The sequence below is a fragment of the Bombina bombina genome, chromosome 3 (genome assembly GCF_027579735.1).
Source record: "Bombina bombina isolate aBomBom1 chromosome 3, aBomBom1.pri, whole genome shotgun sequence".
Lineage (NCBI taxonomy): Eukaryota > Metazoa > Chordata > Amphibia > Anura > Bombinatoridae > Bombina > Bombina bombina.
In genome coordinates this window covers 695555683-695577099 of record NC_069501.1, presented here as the reverse complement: position 1 = coordinate 695577099, position 21417 = coordinate 695555683, and the positions used below count along the sequence as shown (strand labels likewise).

Below are 21417 nucleotides of genomic sequence, written 5' to 3'. Positions count from 1 at the left end.
TTTTCATATGTGTAATTTTTTAGATCTTAACACCTCTTTGAAACAAAAAGCTACAGTGTGGTTATAATTGTCCTTTTTTCTTTTTAATTATGATCTATTATATTAAGTGGTATATCTAAAATAGTTTGATCATTAAACATTTGTATTCATTGACAGGTCAGCTGCCTTTGTGTCTGACTGCTGTACTTTGGCCTGTTTTGTTTAATTTACTAGGCTGCTGAATTAGTGAAGCAGAATGGCTGAAGTTGAGTCATGTGCTCTGGATGTACCAACACTGGATGAGATCTCTCAGGGTAAGCTGTAAGGCAAAGTTTATGATGCTGTTTGTATAACATAATTCAAAATTATATATGGCAAGAAATGTATGTAGGTATATTAAAGTGAATGTCAATTTTGATGCTAAAGTGCCCGTTTTTTAAAAATTTGATTAAAAACAGGGGCACTTTAATTTATCAAAATTTACATTTCACTCCTGTTGTGAAAAAAAAACTTACCTTTTAATCGTCATAGCAGCTCCTGCTTCCTCCGGTCATTGCAAGCCATTTCTGACATCAGAAATGATGGATAGGTCATCCTCCAATCACGGTTTCCCCCCCTGGGGGAATCAGTGTCTGATTCAACGCCGTGATTGTAGAAAGCCTGATTCCTCATTTTAGACCCAGGAAGAGGCTTTGCAACGGGTGGAGGAAGCTGGAGCTGCTGTCAAGTTTAAAAGGTAAGTTTTTTTTTTTTTTTTTTTTCTCTCTCAACAGGAGTGAAATGTAAATTTTGATGAATTAAAGTGCCCCTGTTTTTAATCTAATTTTTTAAAACCGGGCACTTTAGCATCAAAATTGACATTCACTTTAAGTCATAGGCATAGACATAATTTGCATTAGGGTACTACTGCATACTTATTCAGTGTTCTGTCAGTTTCATATGATTATGAAGTAGCTGGGTAGCGGCAGAGTAATAATTTGGATTATTATAAAATTCTATCACCTAGATTTGGAGTTCTGCGTTAGCCTTAAAAAGCAGCATTAAGGGGTCCTAACTCTGCTTTTTATCTAACGCTGGTATTAAGAGTCAGGCAGGAAAGGGTCTACCGCTCACTTTCTTTCCGCGACTCGAGGCTACCGCAAATCCCCCTACGTCAATTGCGTATCCTATCTTTTCTGTGGGATTTGCCTAACGCTGGTATTACGAGTCTTGGAAGAAGTGAGCGGTACAGCCTCTACCGCCAAGACTCCAACCGCAAAAAAAAGTCAGTAGTTAAGAGTTTTATGGGCTAACGCAGGAACATAAAGCTCTTAACTACTGTGCTATAAAGTACACTAACACCCATAAACTACCTATGAACCCCTAAACCGAGGCCCCCCCACATCGCAAACCCTATAATAAAATTATTTAACCCCCTAATCTTCCGACCGGACATCGCCTCCACCTACATTATCCCTATGAACCCCTAATCTGCTGCCCCTAACATCGCTGACACCTATATTATATTTATTACCCCCTAATCTGCCCCAGACTTAGAAAGTGTTTCCCCATAGGAAACAATGGGGCTGGGTTAGGAGCTGAACGCTGCTTTTTTGCAGGTGTTAGGTTTTTTTCAGCCAGCTCAGCCCCATTGTTTCCTATGGGGACATCGTGCACAAGCATGTTTTTCCAGCTTACCGCTACCGTAAGCAACGCTGCTATTGAGGGTTGAAGTGGAGCAAAATTATGCTCAACGCTCACTTTTCTGAGGCTAATGCAGCCATTCAGACAACTCGGAATACCAGCGTTGTCTTAAGGTTGGGCTGGGAAAAAAAGGCTCGTTAGCACCGCAGGTCTTTACCGACAAAACTCCAAATCTAGGCGTATGTTATTTATAAATGATTAGAAATAAAAAAGAGGGCGCCACATAGCGTGATATTGTTGGTTCAAAGTCCAAATGGGTAATTATTATCGTCGCTTACCGGAGAACGATGCACCGTATTATAACCGGTGCTGACAGGCAGGCTAACACTTTCAGTGGTTAGCACACTGGGTGGCCTCCGGCAGGTTGTACACAGCTGGTACTCAGCGTTCACTTGATTGGTGTGCGTCTATGCAGCTAGCGTGTCAGACACTGTGGTGGATCAGACAATTTCAAACCTTTGTCAGGGAGGAAGCACTGCAGTAGATCGAACACTTTGACACCTTGACCAGGAAGGCTCGAAAGAGAACAGAGGACAACTTCCGTATATAAAATAAATGAATTTTATTCCATACAAACTGCTACGCGTTTCTAGACCTACACCGGTCTTTTCATCAGGCATACAAACAATGGATACAAATTTCTTAAAATAACAATTTCTTAAAATAAATATGCCTGATTGTTTGTATGCCTGATGAAAAGACCGGTGTAGGTCTAGAAACGCGTAGCAGTTTGTATGGAATAAAATTCATTTATTTTATATACGGAAGTTGTCCTCTGTTCTCTTTCGAGCCTTCCTGGTCAAGGTGTCAAAGTGTTTGATCTACTGCAGTGCTTCCTCCCTGACAAAGGTTTGAAATTGTCTGATCCACCACAGTGTCTGACACGCTAACTGCATAGACGCACACCAATCAAGTGAACGCTGAGTACCAGCTGTGTACAACCTGCCGGAGGCCACCCAGTGTGCTAACCACTGAAAGTGTTAGCCTGCCTGTCAGCACCGGTTATAATACGGTGCATCGTTCTCCGGTAAGCGACGATAATAATTACCCATTTGGACTTTGAACCAACAATATCACGCTATGTGGCGCCCTCTTTTTTATTTCTAATTTCAGATATCTCCTTTCCGAAGACCAGAGGAGCGTTTGCCGCCAGTATATTTGATTGCAAGATTCAGCACTATCAACTCACATGAACTTTATGGTTTGTTTTTAGACCAATACCACGTATTAACCTTTTTCAGCGCACCCCGCACACGGTTCCCCTTGGGGTTCCCTTCTCATGACTATTTATAAATGATACCTAAGATATCCAAAGCACAAAATAATTCTATAATTTAACATGATTATTTGTGTAACATACATTTAAAAAAATGTAATATTAGCAAATTTTAACTGGGTAGTCAGTAAATAGGTCCTGGAGGCAACACCATAACTACCAATTAACTCCAGGGTAATCTCCAAGGTTGGCACCTGCTCCGTGCGTGTGTCTTGAAAAAGTGTACTGGGGTTGTGTGCTTTTAAGCTCCTCTGTCCCTTTAAAGGGGCACTAAACCCACATTTTTTCTTTCATGATTCCGATAGAGCATGCACTTTTTTTTAAATTTTTTTTATAATTATTTCTTTATTGAAAATTTTTAATATACAATCATTGGACAATATATGCTCTTTCCATATTTTACGATACAGCAATAATTCAGATTAACACTCTCTGTCTTCTTAGTAACATGGAAATAGACTAAGAATTACAAGCACTTATGACTCGTCCTATGGCAATTAAGATCAATAAAAATTAAACATAAACTAAATCAACCTAAAACAAGCAGTAAACATTACATCTTTGGCACTCAAGACATTTGTATCAAACTCAGCATATTGTTGTCATATGTCAAATCTACTGTCTAATTTTACTAGATAAATCGCATTACTAAGCTGAAAGAGTCTGAACAGATAACCTATAAATGTCAACATATTCCATTATTTCTGTGTGATAAGACCTCTCTATATGATTCCCAAAAGAATTAACATATCATTGTATAGCTGCATTCGATTACTTCTAAGAAAATAATATCTTTCCAATTTAATTAAATTGTTAACTTTATCTCTCCAAGAGTCTAGAGAAGGAGCTACACTTGATTTCCAATGAGAGGCTATCAGCACTTTTGCTGCATTGAACATTATCTGTGTTAGATTTCTTTTTATTACACATTTTATTTCATCATATAAGTTAAATAGGCAAACCCTAGGTGACAATGGTAGACTGCTGGTGGTTGCTAAGTTAACCTCCCTCACCACCAGATTCCAAAAATCTTGTATTATGTGGCAAGACCACCAAATGTGTCCCAAATCCACCACCACTCCTTTGCATCTCCAACATTTATTAGAAGCCTTTGGGAACATGTGTTTAAGCCTGTGTGGAGTGAGATACCATATCAACATAATTTTATAATTAGTTTCCAAGCCTTGAGTAGAGTGTGCAGAATGAGCTGTTCTTTGGAAAATATCTATCCACTCTTTGTCACTGAACTGTAAGTTCAATTCCCTTTCCCAAATTTTGGTGTAATTATGGGGCTTTGGGGTAGTTATTTTCAGTAGTATTTTGTGCAGTTGTGATGTTAGTCCTCTTAACGGTAGACCAGTGTGGCACATGTTTTCAAACATAGTTAGGGGTCTAAGAAAGTTGTGTCTTTCTTTGTGGGTATTAATATAATGATTAACCTGGTGGTAACTCAGCCAAGATGTGAAAAGGCCCCTGCCCACTTGTTCTATATCAGGCTTAGGTTTTACTTTATTCAAATGTGTCACAGAAATTATAGGCACCAGTCTATTGATAGTCATATCAGAGTCTAGGATAAAAGATTTGTTAACTGGAAGATCTGGATTTGATAGAATTGGGGTTAAGGGGGAGAATCCGCTGGATATCTCTTTGTTTTTAGAACAAATTGATCTCCAGTCTGAAAATGTGTTATTGACGGTCTGTAATGGTTCCCCATGTGTGAAATATATGTTAGGAGTCCAACTTGCACCTCCAAGTTGCTGACTTCCCGAGATATCATGTTCAATCTGTATCCAGTGTTTAAAATTCATCTCACTAAATCTACACCACTCTATTATCTTGTGTAAAGAGATTGCTTTCTTGTATAGTATAAGATTTGGGACACCCAAGCCCCCCAATTCTTTAGATGCATACATGGTTGATCTGCCAATTCTGGAAGGTTTGTTCCCCCATATATATTGATTAATTGTTTTTTGTAATTTATGGATATATGTCTCGGTGTGGGGAAGTGGTAGCGTCTGTAGGAAGTATAATATCTTTGGTAATAGAATCATTTTAGTGGAGTGAATCCTGCCCACCCATGACGTATGCCTAGACTTCCATGTGGATGTTAATCTAATAATGTCTGCAGTAAGTTTTGAGAAATTTGTTGTACGTGTAGTTTCGTTTTTGGGAGTGATACTAATTCCTAAGTATTTGATTGAACCTGATTGGATGTTAAATTTGCTGCTTTCCTTAATTTTATTTAATTCACTATGAGGGATATTAATGGGGAGAATATCCGATTTGGTCATGTTAACCGAGAAGTTTGAGACCTTCCCGTATTCCGCTAGGATTTTTTGAACTTTTAAAATAGATTCCCGTGGAGATGTTAGTGACATAAGGATGTCATCCGCAAACATAGATAATTTATATGTTTTATTTTTAATCGTTATTCCATTAATGAAAGAACTATGTCTTATCTTAGATGCCAAAATTTCCAAGGACAAAACAAATAAAAGGGGGGACAGAGGACAGCCCTGCCTCGTTCCATTTCTAATTTCAAACTATTCTGATAGGGTGTCGTTTATGCGGATTCGCGCTGAGGGGAAAGCATACAAAGCCATAACCTGTTTTATAAATAAGGGTGGAAAGTTAAATTTATATAAAACTGATTCCAAAAACGACCAGTCTAGCCTATCAAAAGCTTTTTCTGCGTCTGTTGATAACAGAATTGTCGGGATATTAATTTTTATTTACATATTCTATCAGGTCTAGTATTTTTATGGTATTGTCCCTTGCTTCCCTCCTCGGCACGAATCCCACTTGATCAGGGGAAATCAACTTGGGTAGGAATTTGTTCAATCTGGAAGCTAATATTTTGGCGTATATTTTTAAGTCTAGATTCAGAAGGGAAATGGGCCTGTAATTAGCAGGTTGATCACTTTTTTTCCCTGGTTTGGATAATACAGTGATGAAAGCCTGTAGTATATCATCTGAGAATAACCCCATCTCCTCAACTCCATAGAACATATTTAACATATGTGGTAATAGCTCCTTTTGATGTAATTTATAATATAGGCCTGAGAACCCATCTGGGCCAGGGGCTTTATCTGTTTTAATTGTTTGGATTGCCTCTAATATCTCCTGTGCTTGGATAGGAGAGTTCAATGAGTCCCTCTCATCCTCTGATAAAGTGTTTGTGGGTTCCGTCAAGATATGCGACACATTGTGGAGAGTGTTGTTCTTTTGTTCTATTTGGGAATAAATTGTAAAGGGAGTGAAAATAATTTTTAAAAGTGTCCGCTATTTGTTTGGTGTCTTCTACTATATTACCATCTGGTTGTTTTATCGAGTGAATAAATATTTTAGCTTGTTTGGTCTTCAGAGACCTTGCCAGAAGCAGACCTGGTTTGTTGGCTTCTGCATAGAATTTCTGTTTTAATTTAAGGGCTATAGTTTGTGCTTTAATGTGTAGATGCGTTGTCATTTTTTCCCTATAGAAGTAAAGTTGCTCTTGTATGTTTTTGTCCTGTGGATGTAATTTATGTAGATAGTCTAATTGTGATATTTCTTTGAAAATGTGGGTGTATTCTTCCCTCAAACGTTTGTTTCTGTGGGCAGCAGCTTTAATCAGTACTCCCCGAATATAGCTCTTTTGAGCTTCCCATACCGTGGAAGGGGATATTCTGTCTTGTGTATTAAGTTTGAAGTATTCTCTGAGCTCTGTTTGTACTAATTTATTGGTCTCGGGGTTCAAAAGAAGTGAAGAATCTGGCCTCCAACTAAATTCTCTTATAGGTGCTGATGGCCACTTAATATTGCATTTCACCATGGAATGGTCTGACCATGCTGTATGTAGAATGGACACGTTTTCCACCAAAGATAATGTGATGTGGTCAACCATTGTGTAATCTATTCTGGAGTATGTTTTATTTGGAGCCGAGAAGAAGGTATAATCTCTTTTATATGGGTTATGTATTCTCCATGGGTCATGTAGACATAATGTCCTAGTAAAGTGCCACATCGCTTTGAGGTTTTTTTTGGGCACCTGTATATTACTGTTCGAGCTGTCTAGTTTGGGAAACAGTGGAATATTAAAATCTCCTAGTACCAACAGCTGCCCTACCTGAACCTCTCTAATTAAGGGGGTGATGGACTTGAGGAAGGTGGCTTGGCCTTGATTTGGGGCATATATATTTACTATTGTGGAAGGCTTGTTAAATAACATTCCACTTACAGCTATGAACCTACCTTCTTTATCTTTAATTTGGTTTATCAAAGTAAAAGGGACCGACTTGTGTATAAAAATACTAACACCATTTATTTTTTTCTTCGGGTGTGCGCTATGGAAATGTTGAGTGTAATTTTTATGAAAATATCTTGGTATGCTACTCCTTTTAAAGTGTGTTTCTTGCAATCCTAATATATCGCCCTGTTTTTTTAAAAGGTCATGAATTGCTAGAGATCTTTTTTGGGGACTGTTCAATCCCTTTACATTCTGTGACACTAAACGTATCACAGTTTCTTTTTTCATGTCTTGTGGTTTACCTGTCCTTGTTTAGAACTAAGCCCTATTTCTGTTGACATAACATTTCCTGCTAAAACAAAATAACAACAAACCTTAACAAAACCATTTTTAACAATAGAAACTAATCCTAATCTGTAATTGGTTACAGGGGGGTAAATAACCAAAAAGAATTCCATATGGAACTCTATCTGCCCAATAAATAACTGTTAAATGCTACTGTACTCAGGCATCAATTATTTTACTTATGCATTATGTTCACAAACCAATTGTCCATGAAAACCTGAAAAGAGAAAAGACATAAACACAGAAAACAACATAATAAAAAAGGGAACAGAAACACAAAAGGATACATTTATAGGCCATTATTGGCCAACTGTGTATACCATCTGTTTATCATTTAATGTCATTGCTGGATGCTGGATTTATTTTTCCTCTGTACTCTTTGCCAGTCAGAGCTTCTGTGTCGAGTTAGTGTCTCTTTACTTGCAGACAGATTTTGTTCTGTGGATTTTCCGGCATCTAGTTTTACTGGAGGGATCTTTAATTTGCGACAGCAATCTCTCATTTCCGACGGGGTTGTGCATGTTGCTCTTCTGTTGTTCCAAGTGACAACTAGCTGGAAAGGATAACTCCATCTGTATTTGATGTTCATGGACCTCAGATGTGAGGTTAATGGAGATAACTCTTTACGCCTCTGAAGGGTCCTGGTAGATAGGTCAGCATATATCTGCAGATTCTTATCCTCGAAGCGAATAGGCTGCTTCTCTCTGGCGTTTTTCATTATTTGTTCTTTCATGGCATATTTAGTTATTTTAACAATAGTGTCTCTTGGTGGGGCCCCCTCTTGTGGAACCGGTCTAAGAGCTCTGTGTGCTCTGTCTATTTCCACTGGCGGTGACTCCTCTTGATTGGTTAGATTGGCAAACAGGGCTTGTAGATATCTAGGTAGGTCTGTTGTTTGAACTGCTTCAGGAATACCTCTAATTCTTATGTTATGTCTCCTGGACCTGTTCTCCAGGTCCTCTATTTTGTCTTCCATTTGTTGAATAGTGGTATCTTGCTGCTCCATCTTTGTGCTTAAATCGCTCTTAAAGGTGTTAAATGCACTACAGTCCTCCTCTAGTTTTTCTACCCTGCTGCCAATTTCTGAGATGTCCTTTTTTAAATCAGAGATTTCATCTTTGATACACTGTTTTACTTGCACTAGTAAAGATGCAAAATCTTTTTTGGATGGTAGTGATGTTAAGAGTGATTTTGGAACACAAATGGTATCCTGGTCTGCCTCTTATTCAGATTCTGAGTTTGACGACTCCTGTATCCGTTTAGGAGATGCAGATGGGGATAACTCTGTGATCTGTGTGTTTACAGTTTAAAAAAAATGATCCACTGATGGTGTAGACGAACCTCTAGCGGTATCATTTTTTCCCTTCTCTTTCTGCGACATTTTCCTGGGTGACATGGTCCTTAGTGGTGTGATGTCAGGCCTGTGATAGTTAAGCGAGCCGTAAACGTGTGACAATTGTCTGCGTCTGGACTAGGGCACTTCTGCAAAGTGGCTAAACGCAGTGGTTATTTTTAACTTTGTAAGATAGCTTAAGACTGATTTATATCAAAAGCATGCCGCTCTGAGTGTACTATATATTCTCCTGCATTGTACAAGTATGTGTGAAAAATTAACAGAGCTGTGAGTGATAAAGGACTCCCGTGATGTCACCCTGTGTAGATATTTTTGGAGTTGGTTTTTCGCAAGTGCTGTTTTTATTTCCTATATCTCATATTTCCAAAAAGTGTTCAGCTGTATACATATATCATTCCGTGTAACTCTGATCCTCATGTTTCTATCTGCTTACACTGCTTACACTGTCTTTTAAACAACATTGATAAGCTTAACTGAGGGAAGTGCTGTTTCAAGATGGCGACCGCCACGTGTGTGGTGTATTCAGGGCAAGGAAAAGCAGCCTTATATGATTATTCAGGTGACAGAGCTGATTAATTACCTTTAATAGTGCCCCAGCATTTCTCCTTCAGCTCCAACGTTCTTACTGTCTCTTGCCCGATAGGTTTTCAATGCTGCATTAACCTCCGTAACGGCTGCTTTCTCATAGCATGTTGCGCTGTGCGGTACTGCGATGGAGTGCTCGATATTACGTCTCTCTCTTATCCTCTGATGTGATCTTTGCCTCCTATATAGTTATAGGTCTATGCCCGAACCTTCCAGATTTGATTTTTATTGCTCAATTAGGTATGCATTGGGCCGATGCTCCGGAGCTCACCTAATGTGCGGCCATCTCCTGTGAGTGCCGGCTCCGCTCCCCAGAGCATGCACTTTTAAGCACCTTTCTAATTTACACCTTTTATAAATTTGTATTCGTTCTCTTGCTATCTTTATTTGAAAAAGCAGGAATGTAAGCATAGGAGCCGGCCCATATTTGGTTCAGGACCTAGGTAGCCCCTGCTGATTAGTGGCTAAATGCAGCATACCAATTAGCAAGCTCTATCCAGGTACTGAACCAAAAATGGACCGACTCAAAACCTTACATTCCTGCGTTTTCAAATAAAGATAGCAAGAGAATGAAGAAAAATTTATCATAGGAGTAAATTAGAAAGTTGCTTAAAATTGCATGCTCTATCTGAATCATGAAAGAAAAAATTTTGGGTTAAGTGCCCCTTTAAACATAAAAGGAATGCAAACATTTTACTTTATGGTCATTTAACACTCTGGCTTTAGGGAGTGCTGCATAGCATTGAGATCTGTTTATTGGAAAAGTTTTTATGATCTTCCAAACTGGTTATTGACAAACTCTTTGCTTGCCAAACTAGGTGATCATCAAAATCTCAACATTAAAGGGACATGAAACCCCCAAATTTTCTCTCATGATTTAGGTAGAACATACAATTTTAAACAACATTCCAGTTTACTTCTATTATCAAATTTGCTCCATTCTCTTGGTATGATTTGTTGAAGGAGCAGCAATGCACTACTGGTTTCTAACTTAAAACACTGGTGAGCCACTGACAATCGGTGTGTGTGTATATATATATATATATATATATATATATATATATATATATATATATATATATATGTGTGTGCAGCCACCAATCAGCAGCTAGAACCTAGTATTAATTTGCGTGTCATTATGAGTGTAAATGTATTTTTTTTGTATAACTTTGTTGTCTTACATAACAGTTAACGAGAGCTCTGAAGTTGTGCTAACCTGGTGGGAGTTAAATTCAATTGTGCTCAATCGAACACGTTTACTTTCAACTTGTAATACGCTTGCTACTTTTGTCGTGCACAAAGAGCCATGATATACCCCTTATTGGGCCATCTCATGAGGTCACAGTAAAAGAGTTCATGACCTAAGCACTGTTGATACTGATTGGCTGCTGTTCATTTCTTCATTTTTTTTTTTACCTGCAGCTGGGCAGCAGCTGAATTATAACTTTTTACACAGAACTTACTCTGCTGAGCTGAGGAAATTGTGGGGTAAAATATCTTCCTTTTTTACATAGAGATGCTCAGGTGATATTTTCCTGTCATCTTTTTACAGTTATACTGCATCAGTTTCAAGTGATTTAGCATATGTGTATTATGTCCCTTTTAAGGGGGTAGGATACTAAGAGAATGAAGCAAATTTGATAATAGAAGTAAATTGGACAGTTGTTTACAATTGTATATGCTACTTGAATCATGAAAGAAACATTTTGGGCTACATGTCCCTTTAATGTATATTTAATGTTATATGTTCATTAATTAAACACGTTATGACTGATTACATTTTAAATAAATGTACAACATTTTTTAAAATAAATACCTTATTTTGCGACTAGTTACATTATTTTCTATATTTCTATATTCTAGTCCTTCAAAAGGGATTAGGAAACAATTTCTCTGAAGTATGTGTCACTATTGTAGACTGCCCTGATCTCACACAAGGACCCTTTGGCTTTCCTGTTAAAGGTAGAGTTGGTTTTATTAATCACCATTGACAAGACAAAATGTATTCATGGTCTTAAAGGGACAGTATACTGTAAAATAGTTTTTCCCTTAATGTGTTCCCAATTACTTTATTTACCAGCTGCAGAGTATAAAATGTATGAGATTTGCTTTTTTAAGGCTTATTTGTGTATATGAATTTAGCTTATTTTGTGTTTTAAAGCCACAACCTAATAAAATGGGTTGAGCTTGTAGGTATAATCAGATCTCATTACTTTATCACATTGTGTATCATATACCTGCTTCTTTATCTTCTATCCGTCCATAAACCAATCACCAATACTTGGAGAGAACAATGGAAAATTAACATTTTATTACCTTATCTCTTTTATACCCCACTGGGAGTGTAATTTCTTCTACTGGCTGTGTTAACACAGCCTGGCCTCGGGGCCAAAAACTTTCAAAATGGGTGGGGATACCACAGGCTAAATAAACTATTTCAAATGCCAATATAAGGGTAATGGAAATACTTGTAAACAATTTAATACACTCCAGCAGGTAAAGTGGATAATTATGAACAAATTAAATAGGAGATTTGTTTTGAGTAAACTGTTTCTTTAATTATAAATAATAACAATGAGATTGTTTTTGTATTAGATGGTTTTGATTCAGAGATAGTTATTATACCTATATTGGTAGGTGTGAAAGTTTCCATTTTTAAAATGTACCCATATACATATTATTATTAATGTACCCATTATACATATTACATTTTAGCTTTAATCTGTTGTAACAATAATATATATTTATACACAGCTTAAACACTTGCATGTAGTGTGTTTGATACATTTTACATTATCTCAGCCTTTATTCATGACTTAAAGGAACACTCTAGTCAAAATTATTCTTTAATGATTCAGATAGAGCATGCAATTTTAAGCAACTTTCTTAATTTACTCCTATTATCAATCTATTTTCATTCTCTTGGCATCTTTATTTGAAAAAACAAGAATGTAAGCATAGGAGCCGGCCCATTTTTGGTTCAGCACCAGGGTAGCACTTTCTGATTGGTGTCTAAATGTAGCCACCAATTATCAATGGCTACCCAGGTGCTGAACCAAAAATGGGCCGGCTCCTAATCATACATTCAAATAAAGATACCAAGAGAACGAAGAAAATTTGATAATAGGAGTAAATTAGAAAGTTGCTTAAAATTGCATGCTCTATCCGAATCACGAAAGTTTAATTTTGACTAAACTGTCCCTTTAATAATCTTTTTCTGCAAAGCTAAGTATGCTTTTAGTCTATATTCATATGGTTAGTCCGAAAGTATTAGCAGCATTTTATATTATTCTTACAGCAGCAATATAAATTTAATATCCATTTGGTGGAACAATAATATATTAAAGGTTTTTAATACTTTAAAGCTTTTAGGGTCTATGCAGCAGAGTTTGGAATGATTTACAGATAGAATCTAAAGCACCATAACATATATCTAGGAAGAATGGTGGCTGTATTTCAATTACATTTTCTTAATTTACTTTCCAGCTTCATTTTAGTTTAGTAGTTATCAGGTAAAAAATTTTTTATAATTGAAAGTTTACATTTAAAGATGTTTACTTTCAACATACATATTTTTTTTAAATTTAAGGCTGCGGTTTAGAATTACAAATAAAGAACACCTTAGTGACAGCTGGCAGATAAAAGGGTTAAGATACATTTTATACTAGCCCAGATGGTAGTTGGCTTGCTCATTTATTTTTTGAGTAAATTCATCTGTGTTTAGAAACATAATAATAAAAAGCCTTGCGATATCACAGTCCCTGTGAAGGTGTAAGGCCCAAACACAATAAGGAGATTTTATTCTCATTGATATACAATCAGTGGATATAGGAGGCGCTATAGAGCCGTAGGATATATAGATATAAATAAATGTAAAATTCACTGTATCGTGACCAGGTAAAACATTCAAAAAAATAAAAAATCCCAATGACCCTTAAGGGATACGTTAAAATACTATTTATGTGCAAAATCTGTGATAAAAATCGGTGATAAAAAATAAAGGAAAATATCTACGTACATATATATAAAAAACAATTTATCCAAGTGAAAAATCAAAGTGAAATAAATGCAGTATATCAAAGTGCAATCAATGATCAAGTGACAATATTTAGTAAAACACAGATGTGATATTTAATAAGTCAATGCATAAAAGGTTGACACATACAATCCATATAACAATCAATCATACATAAAATAAAGTAAAACCGGTTTAAACATACACACTATACATAACCCCTCAGATTCCCCAAATCAAATGTGGCTGGCGGAGAACACCTATAATGACTGTGTTCTAATCTTGGTGTTAGTAGTTCAAGGGGATCCCCCAAAGAAGATGGTCCGGAATGACAATGTGGGTTTAATTATTGTAAATCCAAAGATATAAATGTTAATGTTTCTGAATGGTGCCGTTATATCCCCAGTCTCTTTTGGTCACAAAAGCCCACGATGGTATAGAGCTCCTTCCTTAATGTTATCTTAGTTAATAGGCAATCAAGTATTTATAACTTAGCCGGGAGGCTCTCCTACCTTCTTACAAGTGTCTGCCAGCGATCTCCTTACCTGGCCCGACACTCCGGCTGCTCCTTTAGATGTCTGCTCAGCGAAAATCCCGTGAGTGACGTCACCCGGTTCCGGATCCTAGGTGACCACTTGCGAAAGTGTTTGTTTCCACAGGATGTCCTCTGTACGCCAGGGTACAGAGAGTTCACTTCAGCTTCGGTCCTCCAAAAAATCGCAAACAGTAGCAGGTAAGTCCTCTACGCGTTTCAACCCTTTCTGGGTCTTTTTCAAGATGCTACTTCCTGCAACCTTTGCCCTTAAATCCACTCTCTGCACAGGTGATTCGCTATTGCTACAACACCTTTCCGCAGGTAACTATTTCCTGGGGGGGAATCAAAACACCTCACATGTCATTCTTTGTTCGTAAATTTTCACACCAAATCCCAAGCCAGATCTCTAGTGTTTAAAGACTCGTTTCCATATAATCAAATAATGTTAAAAACTCCTTAAAAATCCTTAAAAGTAATACAATTGTGATAATACATAAGACTGCAATTTATAAAACAATATAAGGAGAAAATACATGACAAACAGGGAAAATAGAAAAATTCAGATGAAATATTGACGAAATATTGCGTGGTCAACCTAAGGCCAAGATTTATCCCACTTCAGATGACATCCAAAACAACTAATGCATATGAAATTTAAAATTTAAAACATGAAAATCACATAGAATATAAATAGAACCTAGCTCAAACAAACCTAGCCCTACATTCCTTTCTAAATGATTCCCTGCTCAACAATCTTAATACTAGTTATTACTCTCTAAAATATCAGGTTAAAGATCCACAAGGAAGAACTCTAAACTAAAATGCTGAAAAAAGCCAAAAATGCTAAAAGGTAGGGTACTAAAGATAATAAATCCCTACGTTAAAAAGGGGGCTAATTCCAACTCTGAATTCAAACCCAACGGATGCAAAGTGTTAAACTCATAGATTAATTCTGCTTCCCTTTTGACTAATCTATTTTCAAAGTCCCCCCCCCCCCCCCTCCAGTTATTTCTCACTACACACAATCCCCAGTATTTTAGTTCTTTAATGTTGTTCATGTGGATTTCTCTAAAATGTGTGTATAGGTGGGTTTCCAATTTCCCCTTTTCTATGTTCCAGATATGCTCCCTAATCCGATCCCTGAGCATTCTGGTTGTCTCTCCAATGTAAAACAGATTGCATGAGCACTGTAACATATACAAAACCCCTTTATTACTACATCTTATGGTGTCCTTTATAGTAAACTCTCTATTCGTGCCCGGAATTGGAACCTTTTTCTTTTTTGACCCACATCTACATGCTTTGCATGTTGCACAGGGAAAGAAACCCCTGACTTCTTCCCCCCTCAAATCCAAGTCTTTTTTATTTTTATTTTTTCCTTGCCTTCTGAACTCACTGGGTGCTAGCAGCGATTTCAAGTTCTTAGTTTTTTTGTAAACTATCCTAGGGTAAACTGGCAATTTGTCCCCAATAACTGGGTAATTTCTCAACAAGTGCCAGTGCTTTCTCAAAATCTTCTTCATTAATACATGATCCTCACTATATGTGTTCACAAATGGTATATCCAATGTATCCTTTCTTTGATCTTCCTTTCTTTTATATTCTAGCAGTGAGTCCCTGTTGGTGGTCCTTGCCCTTGTTACAGCATTCTTTATATTATTCTCTTTATAGCCCCTTTCCTTAAACCTTTCCTCCAATATTGTTACCTGTTCATTAAAATCCTCAATTCTTGTGCAATTCTTTCTAATTCTCAGCATTGTCCTACCGGTATGTTTTCCTTCCACTTAAAAAAGTGACAGCTGTTTGCGTGGATATAGTTATTGGAGTCCGTCGGTTTAAAGTGCGTTCTAGTTATTAATTCCTCCTCATTTACCACTATCTCTAAATCTAAAAAATTAATTGACTCCCTGCTAATTTCATACGTAAAAGTTAAGCCCCTATCATTGTTGTTCATAGTTTGGAACAATTCTTTAAGGGAATCTTCACTACCCCGCCAGATGATCAAAATTTCATCTATATATCTTTTCGCACCGAGCTCCGCAAACTGGAGGAACCTATGCTCCCAATCCCCCGGAACCGGGTGACGTCACTCACGGGATTTTCGCTGAGCAGACATCTAAAGGAGCAGCCGGAGTGTCGGGCCAGGTAAGGAGATCGCTGGCAGACACTGGTAAGAAGGTAGGAGAGCCTCCCGGCTAAGTTATAAATACTTGATTGCCTATTAACTAAGATAACATTAAGGAAGGAGCTCTATACCATCGTGGGCTTTTGTGACCAAAAGAGACTGGGGATATAACGGCACCATTCAGAAACATTAACATTTATATCTTTGGATTTACAATAATTAAACCCACATTGTCATTCCGGACCATCTTCTTTGGGGGATCCCCTTGAACTACTAACACCAAGATTAGAACACAGTCATTATAGGTGTTCTCCGCCAGCCACATTTGATTTGGGGAATCTGAGGGGTTATGTATAGTGTGTATGTTTAAACCGGTTTTACTTTATTTTATGTATGATTGATTGTTATATGGATTGTATGTGTCAACCTTTTATGCATTGACTTATTAAATATCACATCTGTGTTTTACTAAATATTGTCACTTGATCATTGATTGCACTTTGATATACTGCATTTATTTCACTTTGATTTTTCACTTGGATAAATTGTTTTTTATATATATGTACGTAGATATTTTCCTTTATTTTTTATCACCGATTTTTATCACAGATTTTGCACATAAATAGTATTTTAACGTATCCCTTAAGGGTCATTGGGATTTTTGGATTTTTAATTTTTTTGAATGTTTTACCTGGTCACGATACAGTGAATTTTACATTTATTTATATCTATATATCCTACGGCTCTAAAGCGCCTCCTATATCCACTGATTTTACATTCTTAATTCTCTATTGTCTAGGGAGGAGACAATAACCTTTAGTGAGGCTAAGTAGGTTTTTGGTCTAGCGCTATACCCTATCCGTATCTGTCTCATTGATATACAAACATGTCCAAGATTATAGTGCGTCATAAGGATTCACTTTATTGCAAGACCAAAGATGCATATTTTCCATCAAGTTTCCTTTACTACTACAGTTCATCTTTTTAAGTTTATTCCTTAAAGGGATATGAAACCTGAATGTTTTATTTCATGATTCAGACAGAGCATGCAATTTTAAGCAACTTTCTCATTTACTCCTATTATCAATGTATCTTTGTTCTCTTGGTATCTTTATTTGAAAAGCAGGAATTTTAAGCTTAGGAGCCGGCCCATTTTTGGTTCAGCATCTGGGTAGTGGTTGCTGATTGGTGGCTAAATGTAGCCAACAATCAGCAAGCGCTAACCAGGGTGTTGAACCAAAAATGGGCCGGCTCCTAAGCTTACATTCCTGCTTTTCAAATAAAGATACCAAGAGAACAAAGATACATTAAAAATAGGAGTAAATGAGAGAGTTGCTTAAAATTGCATGCTCTGTTGGAACCATGAATGAAAAAAAAATGGGTTTCATATCCCTTTAAACAGCCTAGAGACTGAGTATGCATAACGGCATGTGAAATGTCTAATCGGTACCCATGGTGAGCTTTTAGATAGGACTATCCAGTATGAAAGTCTTTTATCCTTGTTGCTCCACACCAAATAAGTTAATTTTCACATCATCTCATGTGTACAAATGATTTATTTTGTATATTTAAAGTTTGTTCACCTCTGCTTGTTATTTTACTGTGTTTATTCACCTCCCTTCATGATTCCATATCTTATACTATTTCCCTTACAATGCATTTTCTCTTTCTCTGCAGCCATTATCTTTTCTCTCCCCTTTTGGCTTTATGTCTTACAGAGATGCAGCACTGGTGCCAATCAAATTTCACTTTTTCTTCCTGTTCTCAACTTTTCCACTTCAGATTATTCCCAGAAAGGAATTAGAGACATTATACACTGGATTTTTCTTTGCATAAATGTTTTGTAGATGATCTATTTATAAAGCCCATCTGGGAGTGTTTTGTAACTGTATAGTTTTGCTTATTTTTTAATAACATTGTGCTGATTTTCAGACTCCTAACCAAGCCCCAGTGTCTGATGTATAAACTTGTTTACAGACCACAGCTGGCTCCTGTTTCTCTAATCTGTCTTTTCATATAAAGGGAAGGGGGGAGGGGAAGAGTATCTGCACCCAGACCCATTCACTTGGTGTTCCAGCTAATCTCATTGACATTGCTAAACTTGGAGCTTCTAAGTAAGTTTTTGAAAGGTTTTATACTGCATTTTTAGATCAGTATATGTGCATATTCTTTTTTTTTTTTTTAGAGGTGTCTATTACATGCAGTTATATGAACATTTGTGTATACTGTCCCTTTAAGGATAATGAAACCAGGATTTACCATTTTACATCTTCCTATACTAATCAGTTGCTAACTGTATTTCTTCACATGCTTAGTATTTATTCGCTTTTCCTATTTTTGGATGGGTAAAATGGATTTAAGACAGTGTTAGGAGTTGACAAATATTTTGAAGCCCATTTGGTTACATTTGAAGAGCATTTACGTCATCCATCGAAGAGAAAAAGTTTTTTTTTTTTTAATGGGCAGACCAATCTGAAGGTCCACTCATGATGCTTATTTGGCATGTCACAAACTATTCTGCTTACTCTCTCTCTCCTATTGGTCAAGCTTTTGTGCTGTTGTCCTTTTACATAATCTTTTATATAATTCATGCACTTTACTACTGTTTATTGGGCTAGATTCAGTAAAACACAAACAACGAACCAGTGGGCACAGGGATGAAAAAAGTTCCATAGCTTTATTGCAACATCGTCATAAAAACAGTGAAGAGCAGGTAAGAGCAACACCGTCTTATGCGTTTCGGCTGTCACTAGCCTTACTCATAGACGTGTGATGCACCTCATACCTGAACAGGAATTTAAATCACAAGCTGCAACCTGATAGGTTAATCAACAAACACCCACTTAAAGGGACATATATGCAAATGTTTTACATGTTAGTGTGCAAAAGCAAACGATGCATAAAGCAGATAATAAACTGATATAACAACAGGTAATAGAAAACAGCATATATTGAAAAACCAGCTTCTGTCAATAAGAGCATAATATACATTTAAAATAATGGGTAAAGACATAAACATCTGGATTACATAGAATAAAAAAGTGTATAATAACAAGTATGATAGTAGTTTACAAATGATAAATAGACAAGATACATACTTATATCATTACTCAAATGGATATTTTATAAATTCTAACGTCAGAAGTTTATTATATTTGTTTCGATATTAAAACCTAGGGGGGCACGGGTTCTTAGGATAAATATCCAGAACGCTTCTCTCTTAGCAATTAGATTGTAAATGTCTCCTCCTCTAGGGGGGTCTCTTAATGGTTTCAATAATACACCACTTAAAGTGGTCAGTAAGGCCTGAGTGTTCATAAATAAAATGAGATGCCAAAGCAGAGCAATGTTAAGAGTTGTCTGTCGTTTTAATGTTCGCGTATGCGTTCCCTTGTCTATTTGTACTATTTGTTACAACTTTTCATCTGAATACAATCAAGTGTGTAAAATTTTTAAAAACAATCTCCCAATATTGCTAGGAGATGAGGCACCTATTTGTCAGTAGAAGTAATAAAACACTGGGAATATCTTAGTCCCTAGTATGACATGGCTTAAGGATAGCACCCGACAACTGACATCTTGGCTTACTTGTAAAGGTCATTATAGATGTGCTGGCAGAACTTTTAAGGCATGTAGCCATACGTCTATATGTAAATCATTTCAATCATGTGTAACCCAAAAAGTTTATACTCCTAGACAATTGTACCAATTGTCGCACACTAAATTTGCTATTTATTTAGCCTGTTGGGATGTGTGCAAACTACAATACGTAGGTCGCACCACTAGGGAGACAAGGAAACGCATACACGAACATTTAAACGATATAGACAATTCTAAACATTGCTCTGCTTTGGCATCTCACTTTATTAATGAACACTCGGGCCTTGCTGACAACTTTTAAGTGGAGGGCTACGAGTTCCATACAGATGAACATTCCAGGATCAAGGAGCTCACTTCCTCTGGGTCCATGTGTCCGGCGCATTGTGCACACAGAGGTGGAGGCGGAGCTTCATTGAACTGACCTGTTACATATACCTGGTGCTGAGTAAGGCGCAGTGGCCTGCTGGAGGGACGCGTGAACTGTTTGGAATCTGCACCAGGGAGAACCTCTCCTGTTTAGTGACCGGCATAAGTGCAGTACCTGGGATTCTTCACGGCAGGACAGCCGATTTACCCAGTGTACCAGTTGTTACGAATATAAGGAAAGCGGCAATATACGACTCAGGATCACGCTCAAGGTACTTTTGAAACATGAAAAGTGTTTTTCTGCTGTTCTGACTACACTGACTATCCTAATATTTACCACTCTATCGATGGGTCTATTGAACCTAATTGAGGACTCTAACATATGTACCTCTATTAAGGTGGATATCTAATATATATATATATTCCGTGGTGATATCTTTTACCACCAACCGTGACTCTTGGGACCATCTTGACATCTTGAGATTTTTGCAGGTCATATCCTCCTCTTGTTTTCTGGAGTGCAGCATTTTTTTGTTTATGTATGTATGTTTTGACTAGATTTAGTAAAACTCAAATCTCTGATTTTGTTTTATTCACCAAAGCTTACTTCACATTTTTATAGTTAGATTACTAAAGGTAAGAAGTCTAACTTTACAGGAGTTATGAGTAGTTAGCTTAGTCTTCTAGAAACTAATGAACCTCACACATTTTGAATGAATCACACTATTCCTTTTAGATTGGATTTCGATATGATGTATGTACAAGAAAATTTATGAAATCACTTGTTTTCAAATGCATTAATCTGATATAAAAGTAAATAAAATATATATCTGAACCAACCTCGGCTGCTTTGAAATGGCGATGTTAAATCATGCATTTTTCTTTCACTGATGTAAAAAGGTTTTTGGAATTTCACACTGACCAGCAAGAAAACTGTAACACACTCAGGGACTGTTTTGTTCTATCTTTTTGCCAGCGCTGCATGTTAACATTTATATAGATAAGTCGTGTAAAATTAGTAACATTTAATGATTTTGCAAATATATTCTGCATTATAATGGGATTTAACTCTGCATAAAATAAATGACAGTAAAGTTTGCATTGAAATGCAAGTTTTAGTCCCTTAAAGTGATGGTAAACTTTAAATAATGCCATTTGTGAAAGGGTTAAATAAGTTCATATAATAATACTTCTATTACAATGTTATGCCGGCCCACATGGATTAACTTTTTTTTTTTATTATTTTTTTTATAATGACAAATCCAGTGAACATCCAATCAGCATGTGTGTCATTTGATAATCTTGAAGTCCAGCCCATTTAAAGGCCTT

General features: G+C 36.8%; 1 protein-coding gene across 3 annotated transcripts in view; it reads left to right on the top strand.

The window, feature by feature from the left end:
• The window catches only part of C3H11orf54 (chromosome 3 C11orf54 homolog), a 45111-nt gene that overhangs the window by 1072 nt on the left and 22622 nt on the right, over nt 1-21417 (top strand). Inside the window, exons 2-3 of one of the 3 annotated variants that reach the window (XM_053707469.1) lie at nt 157-293; nt 11311-11409. In XM_053707469.1, coding sequence (XP_053563444.1) covers nt 236-293; nt 11311-11409 — 157 coding nt within the window. In that variant the 5' untranslated portion in view covers nt 157-235. The remainder of the gene's footprint in view (nt 1-156; nt 294-11310; nt 11410-21417) is intronic. The other 2 variants (XM_053707468.1, XM_053707470.1) reach the window with 2 other exon arrangements.